Raw genomic sequence first — 14,212 nt, forward strand, 5'->3', positions numbered from 1 at the left:
TTACAGTTAGAAATTGCAACTCTGCTCTCTTAGTATCTGAAGAAAATGAAGCAACGCTAAGGACACAGAAAGTCTGAACAACACTAGCGGCTGAGTGACCTGATGGCCATCCATATCGACCTTCACCCATCCTATTTGTCAATAAAAATGCTATCATCTAATTTTAAAACACATAAATTAACCAAAATGGAACAATAAGAAAGGTGGAAGATTCTTATATCTATTCTTAAAACTTGAATTTGCAAGAAAGACATATCCCCAAAACACAAGTCCAGGTCCAAATAGCTTTACTAATGAATCTGTCAAGCACAATGGCAGAAATAATATCCATTACACACACACTGCCTCAGAAATAAGGAAAAGGAGTATTTCTCAACTCATTTAATGAAGCTCTTGGTGTCCTGGTATCAAAACCCGAAAAATACACTGTAAGAGGAAAAATATGCAAACAAAATCTGTAACAAAATATTAGCAAGTTGAATCCAGATGCATACAAAGGGATAATATACCACAACTAAGTAGGGATAATATAAGGAATGCATATGTGGCTAAACCTTTAACACAAATAAGAAAAAACTCCATGACAGTCTCAATAGGCCAGGACATACATTCAGAATTCCCACCTTTTTAAAAAGGATTTATTTATTTAACTGAAAGGGTTACAGAGAGAGAAGTCTTCCATCTGCTGGCTCACTCCCTAGATGGCCACAACAGTCACGCCTGGGCTAGGCTGAAGCCAGGAGCCCCTTCCAGGTTCTTACATGGGTAGCAGGGCCCGTTTGGGCCCTCTTCTGTTGCTGTTCCCAAGCTATTCGGAGGGAGTTGAATCGGAAGCAGAGCATCCGGGATACAAACCAGCACCCAGATGGGATGCCTGCGTTGCAGGAAGCAGTTTAATTTGCCACACCACAACAGCAGCCCCATATTTTCATATTTAAAAAAAATTTCTCAGTGAACCAGGAATAAAAGGAAATTTCTCAGCAAAGATCTCACTTAATGTAAAAGATCAGTCCTTCTAGCTAACACCAAGAGCAGGGCGAAATGTCCTCACTGACCAGTCCTTCTGGCTAACACCAAGAGCAGGGCGAAATGTCCTCACTGACCAGTCCTTCTAGCTAACATCAAGAGCAAGGCGAAATGTCCTCACTGACCACTCCTATTCAACATTACCCTGTAGGTTCAGGCCAAAGGAATAAAGCAAGAAAAAACATACGCAGATTTTCAAGAAGTAAAATTACGCTTTCAGGTGACATAATTCTACACATAGAAAGTCCTAAAGAATCCAGAAGAAAGCATTTAGAATTAACGTCATTTTACCAGTGTTGCCAGGTATAAGGCCTATATAAGAGTCAGTGATATTTCTGTACACCAGTAAGGAACATTTGAGCATTAGTCCCTTTTCAGATCCTATAACAAAATACCCGAGACTGGGTACTTTATAAAGAAAACTTCCCTAATCTTGACAAAGATATGAACTTCCAAGTATAGGAAGCATGCAGAACCCCAAATAGACACGATCAAAGATCTTCACCACGACATATTATTCTTAAACTTTCAAAAGTAAAGCACAAAGAAAAGATCCTAAAATGTGCAAGAGAGAAATGCCAGATTACCTTTGACGGAGCTCCAAATAGACTGACAGCAGATTTCTCATCAGAAACCCTACAGGCTAGCAGAGAATGGAGAGAAACAGTCCAGCCCTTAAAGAAAAAAAACTGTCAACCCAGAATACTATATCCACTGAAGCTCTCATTTTTAATTGAAGATAAAATAGAGACCTTTCGGGGCTAGTGCCATGGTGCAGTAGGTTAATGCTCCACCTGCGGTGCCAGCATTCCATATGGGCGCTGGTTCTAGTCCCAGCTGCTCCACTTCCAATCCAGTTCTCTGTTGTGGCCTGGGAAAGCAGTGAAAGATGGCCCAAGTCCTTGGGCCCCTGCACCCACATGGGAGACCGGGAAGAAGCTCCTGGCTTCAGATTGGCGCAGCTCCAGCCATTGAAGCCATTTGGGGAGTGAACCAACGGAAAGAAGACCTTTCTCTCTGTCTCTCCCTCTCACTGTCTGTAACTCTACCTCTCAAATAAAATAAAATAAATAAAATCTTTTTAAAAAAATAAAGACCTTTCAAAACAAACAAAAATTGGAAGAATCTGTCACCATCTGGCCAGCCTTATAAACGGTAACCAAGGATGTGCTACACCAGGAAATGGAGAGAGAAAATAAACATCATGAAAGAACATGGAAGGCCGGTGCCGCGGCTCACTAGGCTAATCCTCTGCCTTGCGGCGCCGGCACACCGGGTTCTAGTCCCAGTCGGAGCGACGGATTCTGTCCCGGTTGCCCCTCTTCCAGGCCAGCTCTCTGCTGTGGCCAGGGAGTGCAGTGGAGGATGGCCCAAGTCCTTGAGCCCTGCACCCCATGGGAGACCAGGAGAAGCACCTGGCTCCTGCCTTCGGATCAGCGTGGTGTGCCGGCCGTGGCGGCCATTGGAGGGTGAACCAATGGAAAAAGGAAGACCTTTCTCTCTGTCTCTCTCTCTCTCACTGTCCACTCTGCCTGTAAAAAAAAAAAAAAAAAAAATAGAATGTGGAGGCAGAAAAGCTCCCAGTAAATACAGAGGAGAGCCGAAACAAACAGCAGGAATACCTGTGGGGAAATGGCAGGACCATGTCACTACTTATCAATAATAACCTTGAATGTAAGTAGACTAAATTCTCTATTTAAAAGATACAGACTGGCTGAGTGGATTTAAAAACAAGACCCTTCCATATGCTGCCTATAAGAAATACATTTCAGCAATAAAGATATACACAGACTGAAAGTAAAAGGATGGAAAAAGATATTCCACACTAATGGAAAACAAAAAAAGTTCAGGAGGAGCCATCCTGATATCAGACAAAAGAGACTTCCATGCAGAAACTGTTAACAGAGACAGAGAAGGGTCCTATGTAATGACTAGGGGATCAATGCAACAGGAAGACGTGACTATAGTAAATGTACATGTAGCCAGTACCAGGGTGCCTGGCTATTTAAAAGCAATGTCAACGGATGTGAAGGGAGACACAGACTCCAATACAATAATAATGGGGACCTCAACATCCCCACTTTCATCAATGGACAGATCAACTGGGCAAAAAATAAACAAAGAAACAACAGAGCTAATGTACAATATGGACCAAATAGACCTAATTGATATCTACAATCCCAAACAAAATCCCCCCAGATGACATGATTCTCTATATAGGGAATCCAAAAAACTCCACTAAGAGACTATTGGAACTCATAGAAGAGTTTGGTAAAGTATTAGGATATAAAATCAACACAAAAAAATCAATAGCCTTTGTATACACAGACAATGCCATGGCTGAGAAAGAATTTCTAAGATAAATCGCATTCACAATAGCTACAAAAATAATCAAATACCTTGGAAAAAATTTAACCAATGATGTCAAAGATCTCTATGATGAGAATTACAAACATTGAAGAAAAAAATAGAAGACACAAAAAATGGAAAAATCTTCCATGTTCTTGGATTAGAAGAATCAATATCATTGAAATGTCCATACTACCCAAAGCAATTCAGATTCAGTGTGATATCAATCAAAATAACAAGGACATTCTTCTCATATATAGAAAAAATGATGCTGAAATTCATATGGAAACAAAGGAGACCCTGATGGCTAAAATAATCTTATACAACAAAAACCAAGCCAGAGGCATCACAATATGAGATTTCAAGACATACTGCAGAGCAGTTATAATCAAAACAGCCTGGTATTGGCACAAAAACAGATGGATTGACCAATGAGACCAATAGAACAGAACAGAAATGCCAGAAATCAATCCATGCATCTACAACCAACTTATCTTTGACAGAGGAGCTAAAACCAATCCCTGGAGCAAGAACAGTCTGTTCAACAAACGGTGCTGGGAAAACTGGATCTCCATGTTCAAAGGCATGAAGCAAGACCCCTATTTTACACCTTACACAAACATCTGCTCAAAATGGATTAAAGACCTAAATCTATGACCCAATACCATCAAATTGTTAGAGAATGCAAGACATTGGCAAATGCAAAGTGTTCCTGGAAAGGACCCTAGAGGTACAGGCAATCCAAGTCAAAATTGACAAATGGGATTACATCAAATTGAGAGATTCTGCACTGTGAAAGAAATGTTCAGCAAAGTGAAGAGGTAATTGACAGAATGGGAGAAATTATCGGCAAACTATGCAACTGATAAAGGATTAATAATCAGAATACATAAAGAGATCAAGAAACTTTACAACAACAAAACAAACAACCCAGTTAAGAAATAGGCAAAGAACTTCAATGGACTGTTATTTAAAGAGGAAATCCAAATGGCCAACAGACACATGAAAAATGTTTAAGATCACAAGCCATCAGGGAAATGCAAATCAAAACCACAATAAGGTTTCACCTCACCTCTGTTAGAATGGCTCACATACAGAAATCAACAAACAACAAATGCTGGTGAGGATGTGGGAAAAAAGGTATCTTAATCCACTGTTGTTGGGAATGTAAACTGGTGCAGCCACTGTGGAAGTCACATGGAGGTCCCTCAGAAGTCAGAATACAGACCTACCATACGACCCAGCCATCCCACTCCTGGGAATTTACCGAAGGGAAATGAAACCAGCACATGAAAGAGCTATCTGCACCCCCATGTTTATTGCAGCTCAACTCACAATAGCTAAGACAGGGAATCCACCCAAATGCCTGTCAACTGAAGACTGGGTAAAGAAATTATGGGATATGTACACCATGGAATACTGAATAGCAGTTAAAAAAAATCTGGTCATTTGCAACAAAATGAATGAAACTGGAAAACATCATACTTAGTGAAATAAGCCAGTCCCAAAAGGACAAATACCATATGTTCTCCCTGATCTGTGGTAACTAATAGAGCACCCAAAAGGTAATCTATAGAAATGAAACAGATACTTTGAGATGTGATGACTTTGAACAGCCCTTGTCTAAACTATTGAGGAACAGGTTTTTTCTTACTATTTGTTGAACACTTTACTTAGTATAGAGTTAACTGTTTGTGTATAAAGCTAATTGAAAACAGATCTTGGCTGGCGCTGCAGCTCACTAGGCTAATCCTCTGCCTGCGGCGCCAGCACTCCAGGTTCTAGTCCTGGTTGGGGTACGGGATTCTGTCCCGGTTGCTCCTCTTCCAGTCCAGCTCTCTGCCGTGGCCCAGGAGGGCAGTGGAGGATGGCCCAAGTCCTTGGGCCCTGCACCTGCGTGGGAGACCAGGAGAAGCACCTGGCTCCTGGCTTCGGATCAGGGCAGCCCAGCAGCCATAGCGGCCACTTGGGGGGTGAACCAACAGAAAAAGGAAGACCTTTCTCTGTCTCTTTCTCTCACTGTCTAACTCTGCCTGTCAAGGAAGGAAGGAAGGAAGGAAGGAAGGAAATCTTATTAAAAACAACAAAATGGGAATAAGAGAGGGAGGAGGAAGTGGGGTGGGAGTGTGGGTGGGAGATCAGGTAGGGTGGGAAGAATCACTATATTCCTAAAGCTGTATTTATGAAAGTCATGAAATTTGTGTTCCTTAAATAAATGGTTTCTGGGGTGAAGAAAGTAAATTCTAATCCGCAGGTGGTGGTCTTAAGGGAGAGCTGGTTGGGTCATCAGCACGCTGGGCCTGGCAGCTTTGTCAAAGGGGCCGGCGGAGCTGGCCTGATGCTGCACTCGGGGAAAACGCAGCAAGGCACCACCTAGGGAGGAGGGGATGGCCGTCGCCAGATAAAAACCCTTCGGCACTTTGCCTTGGACTCCCCAGCCTCCCAGAGATGAATTCGTGTGGGTAGAAGCCGCCGGACATGGCCCCCACACTGCCTCCCTGTCCACGGGAGGGAGCCCCGCACACTGGGCTGTTCCCAGCACTCTCTCCCGTGGGATGCGCCTCATTCTCCGCACCCCCTCTTCTCCAATCCCGGCTGCACACTGCTTTCAGGGTTCAGCCGCAGGCTTGCTCCCTCGGCGCCTGACTCCTCCCTCTGTGGCCCTGCGCAGGACCATGGACAAGGCCTGCCCCGGGACGAGTGTCCCGCCCTGCACCTTTCTCGTGATCCCTCCTAGTGCTCCGCACAGAGAGGCAACCAGGCCCCGCGGGACTGCAGCTTTGCACAGCCCCTGCGTCAGGGGGCCTTCAGACCTGCTGTGTGGCGGCCGCCGGATCATCTTCTCCGAGAGAGGTGGTGTCGTCCTCTTCCGCGAGTGGGGCCAGCCAGGCCCGACCGTGTCCAATACTCAAGAGCCTTGGTCCGGAGGCCGGGGCACCAACGGCCTCCCGGGGCTCGGGGCCCCCTCTCTTCCCTGAGGCCAGGGCGATGAGGTCTCTGCCTGCCGGCCCGTCCGTTTGCTTCGGTGAGCTTCGCTTCCCGCACCGCCTTCGGCAGAAACGCCCGGCCAGGAGAACCAGGCGCGCGAAGGCCTTGCGGACCCGGTCCAGGGCCAGCTGGACTTTGGTTTTCCTGGTCTCTTCTTCCGCGCTTCCGCCCCTCTCCTCACTGCTGAAGGAGTTGAGCAGCAAGGCAATGAAGAGGTTGAGCACCTGGGGAGGCGTGGACAGGGAGAGGGAGACGTTCAGCAAAGGAGAGAGCAGGTTTTGAAAACAAACTCTCCCCAAGACTTAGATCGGAGTCACAGGAGAGTTCTGTCCTGCTGTCCCTTGAGGAAATAAAATAAAGATTAAAGGACTGAGGAAGGAGTGGAGGCCATTATGGAAGGTGAAACCAAACTTGAAACAGCACACAGCCAAATGCGGTGTATGTCAACGTAAGCGACAGGACTGTGTAGACCCGGCCAGGCTAGTGCGGGATGGTGCACCCTCGGACAGCATCAGAGGTGTGTATTCCTTGGGGAACAGCTAACTCAGGACCGTGAAGATTCCCTGGAATTGCCCCAGGGGTGTGAACCTGACCACACCTCCTGGATCCCCTCCTGTTCGCCCACGAGAGCTGGTGTACTTAGTGCAGCGACTTTTAGGTCCCACTGCTCCCACCCCAGTGAGGTCTGGGGCCTCGGCCAGAGGAGTGCAGACCGACTCGGCAGCCCCCTCGCTGCGGCACACCTGACTTTCCATCCAGATCATTCCTCAGCTTCCGCTTGGGCTCTGCCTGACACTTCACCCTCCAGTCCACCCTCTTCCTCTCTGCACGTTCCTGTTCGTGCTTCTCGCCAGCCTTTGGGGAGAAGCGCCTTGCAGGGTGAGTGGAGCCAGTCACAGCTCGCCAGCTTCCCCACGTCTCTGCCCAGTCTCTCCTCCTTTCGGCTGGCCCTCTCGCCTCCCAGGTGGTCTTCTCGGTGCCACATCTCCCCCAGTCCTCTCTCAGTCGTTCCCCAGTCACTGTGATGTTCTGCTCTTAGGAACTATTGAATCAGCACTGTCTGTGTCCACCTTTATTAGGTCCTCAGGCGCAAATGGCCACGTGTTGAGAGCTAATTACCTTTGCAGCACAGGCCCATCCTTGACCAAGGAGATTCTGTGTTGTCTTCTGTCTCCTCACATCCCCAGGGATGTGCCCCTGATTAGCCTCCCCATAACTATCTAGGATCCAGCTGCTCTAGGCTCAAGCTAGCTTACACAGGAAGCGAATGGAGCAAAACAGGAAGTCTGAAAACCAAACAGGGACCGACTATGACACGAAGGTGGGTTCTGTTCCACCTTTCCCCTTGTTTTCCTCAGGACTGGCTTCAGCTCACAATTGCGTAATATTTGCAGCTCATTCAGGGGTCACAGTTCTAAAAATGCCCAGGGGAAGTAAAAAGACCATTTTCCCTCCTGCATGTATGGTTAAGAACAAGCACTCTTCCCATGTCCTCCTAGTGTACATCCCTTTATGTCACATTGGCCAAATTCAGTCACAAGTGCCTACCTCAGCCGATCACTGGTGCAGAGAATCCGGCTGTCCTGGAAGAGCCATCTGGGACAGACTAGCTGTTGGGGCGTCAGTCAACATGAGCACAATGTGTCAAGAGACGTGGCTTCATGCTTATCGTACTTCCCTCCCACTAAAGCAATGGTGATTTCCGAAGGTTCACTGGGGATTATCCCTAGAATCACACCTTTCACTAATGCACTTGAGAGGCATGCATTTTCTTTTCTTTGAAGGAAAGAATTTAAGGACTCACCACAAGTTTCCCTATCACCATGATCAGCACAAAGATGATCACACACAGCGGCGCCTCGGTGTCCATCTCCTGCATGCACTCCCACATGTTTTCGATCCACTCCCCACACAGGATGCGGAACACCACCAGGAAGGAGTGGTAGAAGTCCCCCATGTGCCAGCGTCGTGCACAGGACTCGCCAGGGTTACACAGCTTCCTACTCTTTACAGAACAGAACTTAGAGCCAAAAAGCTGCATGCCAACCACAGAGAAAATGAAGACCACAATGGCCAGGACCACCGTCAGGTTTCCGAAGGCTCCTACAGAGTGTCCAATTATCTTAATCAGCGTGTTTAGAGTCGGCCAGGACTTGGCTAACTTGAAGACCCGGAGCTGTAAACAGACGACAAATAAAAACAAAAGTAGTCAGTTAAAGGTGCCCTCCCTCCGGTACTCATGGTTTTCAAACTCTTCTCGTAGTTACCAACTTTCTGTCCCAATCTAGTACTTATCTGCCTATACTTGTATATTTGATTTGATTTTTTTAAAAAAAAGATGTACTTATTTATTTGGAAGGTATGATTACAGAGAGAGAGAGAGAGAGGAGAGACAGAGCCAGAGAGAGAGAAAAAAAAATCTTCCATCTGCTGGTTCACTCTCTGAAATGGTTCAGCAGTGACAAAGGCCGGGCCAGGCTAAAGCCAGGAGCCCAGAACTCCACCTGGGTCTCCCACATGGGTGCAGGGGCCCAAGCACTCAGGCCGTCCTCCACTGCTTTCTCAGGTGCATCAGCAGGGAGCTGGATCAGAAGTGGAGCAGCGGGAACACCTCTCTCTCCCTGCCCCTCAAATACACTGGATAAGTAAAAACTTATAAAAAGCATAGAATGTACACTTGGGTACTTAGGTACTAAATCAAATGTGGTACTCTGTAGCCTTAGAAATCCTATCCTTGAAAAAAAAAAAAAGCAGTAAACATCTTTGAAAGATGACAAACGCCACTGCGCTGGTGTGGATGTCCTCACTGAACTGCCGCAGAGCAGTGTTGAGAGGTGGGGCCTGGGAGGGGATTAGGCCGGGGTCTCTGCTCTCAGAGCAGTGTTGAGAGGTGGGGCCTGGGAGGGGATTAGGCCGGGGTCTCTGCTCTCAGAGCAGTGTTGAGAGGTGGGGCCTGGGAGGGGATTAGGCCAGGGTCTCTGCTCTCAGAGCAGTGTTGAGAGGTGGGGCCTGGGAGGGGATTAGGCCGGGGTCTTTGCTCTCAGAGCAGTGTTGAGAGGTGGGGCCTGGGAGGGGATTAGGCCGGGGTCTCTGCTCTCAGAGCAGTGTTGAGAGGTGGGGTCTGGGAGGGGATTAGGCCGGGGGTAGGGGTGTCTGCTCTCAGGGACAAGGTTAAGCGGTTGCTGCAGCAGTGGGCTCCTGATGAAAGGTAAGTTCAGCCGCCCCTCTGTCTCGAGCAGTGCACGGGCTGTCCCCAGACCCTGGTGCCAGGTCCTTGGATGTCCCAGCCTCCAGAGCCACCAAACAAATCTATTTCTTTATAAATTACCCAGTCTGTCACAATGTATTACAGCAGAGAAAAAATGGACCAAGAAAGCTGGTACAGAGACGTGGAGCTGTTGCTATAAAAACACCTGGAATGCACAAGTGGCTTTGGAACTGAGTAACGGTAGAGGCTGGCAGGACGTGGAGAGATACGCAAGGGAAGGACTAGGTCGCCGTAAATGCAGCACTGGAAGCAACTGGTGAGGAAAGCTTTAGGGAAAGTCTACATCGTATGAGTTATGTCCGTGTTACGACAAGAATGCCGGTAGAAATATGGACATTTACATGTGGTCTCAGACATGAGGAACAAGGAATTAGCAACAGGAGTAAAGGCTGTCCTTGTTACGCAGTCACGAAGAACTGGTTGAGGCTGTGTCCATGTCCTGGGGCTTTGTGGACTGCAGGACTTCAGAAACACGAGGTAGGATGTCTGGGGGAAGGAACATCTAAGGGGAAAAGCGTTTCAGCTGCTGTGTGAGTACTTTAAACTCTATACAGTGAGATGCGAAAAGAAATAAACGATTTAAAGACAGAACTTAATTAATTTATTTTTATCTTATTTATTTGAAAGACAGAGTTACAGAGAGAGGTAGAGACAGGAAGAGAGGTCTCCTGTCTGCTGGTTCACTCCCCAGATGGCCGTAATGGCTGAAGCTGCACCAATCTGAAGCCAGGAGCCAGGAGCTTCCTCCAGGTCTCCCACGGCAGTGCAGGTGCCCAAGGACCTGGGCCATCCTCCACTGCCTTCCCAGGCCATAGCAGAGAGCTGGATTGGAAGAGGAGCAGCCGGGACTAGAACTAGCGTCCATATGGGGTACTGGTGCTTCAGACCAGGGCTTTAACCTGCTGCACCACAGCGCTGGCCCCAGAACTTACATTTAAAAGGGAAGAAGAGTAGAAGGATTTGGAAAACTCACAGCCTAGCCATACAAAGAGTGAAAAAACATGTTAGGGAGAGAATATTAAGGGCCAAGGACCTTTTGCTAAAGGGATTCCTAGGACCAGAAGGAAGCCAGGTATCACTCATCAAGACAGCAGGAGAAAGACCTCAGAGGCATTGCAGGGACCTGCCAATCACAGGCTCAGCAGTTAGGGGCTTGAGGGAGAAAGGTCCCTGCTCCCCAGATTCCAGTGCAGCCCTGGCCACCGCACCTGCCTGCAGGTATGGCTTGCGCTAGCACTCTGGGAGCTACAAACCGTAACCTGGTGGCACACAGAATGCAAGTGCAGGAAGATGACTTTCTCGACATGGATTTCAAAGGATGACTTGGACAGCAGATTTGTCACAGAAGTGGAGCCGCCAAGGACAGCCCCTACAAGGGCAATGCTGAGGGGAGCCACAAGGGTAGGCCCCCCTCGAGACCCTGACACTATAAAGCTATGAACATGTAATGCCGATCTGGGAGAGCAGGCCACACACAAAGTGAAAAGGCATTTGAGAGAGAATATTAAGGTCAAGTGATCTTTAGTTAAAAAGACTCATATGGACAGAAGGAAGCCACGTGCTATTCATCAAGACAATAGGAAAAACATTCAAAGGCGCTGTGTGTGTAAGCCCAGCAAAAAACAGGAGAGTGAGGCCCCTAGGGCCTTAATCCCTTCGCCCCTACCCTAGAGTGTCCAAAGTGTGAGAAACGAGGAGACTATTCCAAGCTTCAGGATGTGTTGTTTACCCTATTTGGTCTTAAACCTAACTGGGCCCAAGTCACCCTCTTTGTGCCTACCTCTCCCTTTTGAAGTGCCTGTGCTGTCCCCTGCCTGCCTGTCCCACAACCGTGTTTTGGAAGTAGACTGCTGGTTTGATTGTGCAGGCTCACAGCTGGAAGGAATTTGCCTCAGGATGAATCATGCCTTGATTCCACTAATATCTGACTTAGAAGAGACTCTGGACTTCGGATTTTTTTAGAGTTGATGTTAGAATGAGTGAAGTTTTGGAACTACCAAACGTCTGAAACAGAACTAACACCTATTCTTTTTTTTTTTTTTTTTTTTTGACAGGTAGAGTTACAGAGGGGGAGAGAGAGAAAAAGGTCTTCCTTCTGTTGGCAAAAATAACACCTATTCTTCTCAAATTATCCCGCAAGTTGAAGAGGAGAGAATTATTCCAGATTAATCCTATGAGTCCATCATTATCCTGATACAAGCCAGACAAGGAACAACAAAGAAAGCAAGCTACAAGTGTATATCCATGGTGAACATAGATCCAAAAATTTTCAACAAAATGTCAGCAAACCAAGTCCAATAGCACATCAAAAAGATTATTCACCATAATCAGGTGGGATTCATCCCAGGGAGGCAAGGACAGTCCAACATACGCGAACTAATAAATGTGATCCACTACTGAACAGAGCGAAGGTCAAGAACCATGTGCTCATCTCAACACATGCAGAAAAGCATTTTATAAAATCCAGTATTCCTCCATGATAAAAACTCTGAAAAAATCATGCAGTGAAGAAACACCTCAGCACAATAAATGTCTATCTAACAAGCCAACAGCTAGCACCATGCTGAATGGGGGAAAGCCAAAATTTTCTGAAATCCAAGGGCAGCCGCTTTTACCCCTTCCATGCAGCATAGCTCTAGACATCCTTCCAGAGCAGTCAGGCAAAAGAAACAAGCACAAACAACTGGGAAGAAGGAAGCCAAATTGTCACTGTTTGCAGAAAACTCCAAAGTTCTACCTATAGCCTGTTAGCACTAATAAAATAATTTAGCAAAGTTGCAGAACTCAAAATCAACAAAAAATCAGTAGCACTTCTATATATCAATACCAAATTATTTGAAAAGGAAATCAAGCAAACAATACCAAACATACTAGCTATAAAAATAACTGGGGATAAATTTAATAGAATTAAATTCTACAATGAAAACTATAAAAGATCAATGAAAGAAATTGAAGAGGACTCACAAAAAATAGAAAAACATTCCATGTTCTTGGGTTGGAAGAATCAATATTATTAAAATTTCCATACTGCCCAGAGCAATATACAGAGTCAAATGTGGTTCCTATCAATATATCAATGTTATTCTTCAGAAAACCAGAAAAAAAATCCTAAAATTTATATGGAACCACAAAATCCCCAAATAACCAAAGAAAATTTGAAGAAAAAGAACAAAGCAGGAGTCATTATGCTACCTGAATATAAAATATACTATAAAGTGGGGCCGGCGCCGTGGCTCACTTGGTTAATCCTCTTCCAGTGGCACCAGCATCCCATATGGGCACCAGGTTCTAGTCCTGGTTGCTCCTCTTCCAGTCCAACTCTCTACTGTGGCCCAGGAAGGCAGTGGAGGATGGCCCCTGCACCCACATGGGAGACCAGGAAGAAGCACCTGGCTCCTGACTTCGGATCGGTGCAGCGCTAGCCATGGCGGCCATTTGGGGAGTGAACCAATGGAAGGAAGACCTTTCTCTCTGTCTTTCTCTCTCACTGTCTATAACTCTACCTCTTAAATAAATAAATATATATATACTATAAAGCTGTAGTAATTAAAATAGCATGGTGTGTAGCTCAATTCACACTAGCTAAGATATGGAATCAAACCAAATTTCCATCAACTGAAGACTGGATAAAGAAATTATGGGATATGTACACCATGAAATATGACACAGTGGTAAAAAAAAAAAAATGAAATCCTGTAGTTTGGAAAAAAAATGGATGAAACTGAAAACATACTTAGTGAAATAAGCCAGCCCCAAAAGGACAAATACCATATGTTCTCCCTGATCTGTGGTAACTTATAGAGCACCTCAAAGGTAATCTATAGAGGTGAAATTGACGTTTTGAGATGTGATGACTTGGAACAGCCCTTGTCTGGACTGCTGAGGAATAGTTTTTTTTTTTTCATACTATTTGTTGAGCTCTTTACTTAGTACAGAGTTAATCTTATGTGTACTAAGTTAATGAAAATAGATCTTAGTAAAAAATAAAAATGGGAATAGGAGAGAGAGGGGGAAGAAGGGTGGGAGTGCAGGTGGGAGGGCAGGTAGGGTGGGAAGAATCACTATGTGCCTAAAGCTGTATTTATGAAATGAAGTTTGTGTACCTTAAATAAAAGGTAATAAATAAATAAATAAAAACCCCCAAAACAGAACCCAGTGTGTGTGCAGGGAATAGCATGGCATTGGTATAAAACATACATAGACCACTGTAGCAGGTAAGAGGGCCTAGAAGTAAACCTATGCATCTACAACCAAGTAATCTTCAACAAAGGTGCTGGGAACATGCACCTGGGAAAGCGTGGCCTCTTCAGTGCTGGGAAACTGGATACCCTCAAGCCGGAGGATGAAGCTAGACCCTGTCTGTCCTCACACGTGAAAACCAGCCCAACGTTATTACACTTAAACGTGAGGCCGAGAAGTGTGGAGCTGCTAGAAGAAAGCACAGAGCAAATGCTTCAGGACGTCGGAGTGGGCAGGGATTTTCAAGACTGACCTCAGGAACACGGGCAATAAAAGCTAAAGTCGACAAATGGGACTGTGTTAAGCTAAAAGGCTCTGCACAACAGCAGAATTAAAGAGCTA

General features: G+C 46.0%; 1 protein-coding gene across 1 annotated transcript in view; it reads right to left on the reverse strand.

Moving 5' to 3' along the window:
- Nucleotides 1–14,212, reverse strand: part of SCN11A (sodium voltage-gated channel alpha subunit 11) — a 238,289-nt gene that overhangs the window by 35,503 nt on the left and 188,574 nt on the right. The window contains exons 18-19 of the mRNA XM_070073066.1: nt 8,168–8,539; nt 6,189–6,587 (exon numbers count right to left, since the gene is read on the reverse strand). Coding sequence (XP_069929167.1) covers nt 6,189–6,587; nt 8,168–8,539 — 771 coding nt within the window. The remainder of the gene's footprint in view (nt 1–6,188; nt 6,588–8,167; nt 8,540–14,212) is intronic.

Source organism: Oryctolagus cuniculus, chromosome 4 (assembly GCF_964237555.1).
Source record: "Oryctolagus cuniculus chromosome 4, mOryCun1.1, whole genome shotgun sequence".
In the NCBI taxonomy this organism is placed as follows: Eukaryota; Metazoa; Chordata; class Mammalia; order Lagomorpha; family Leporidae; genus Oryctolagus; species Oryctolagus cuniculus.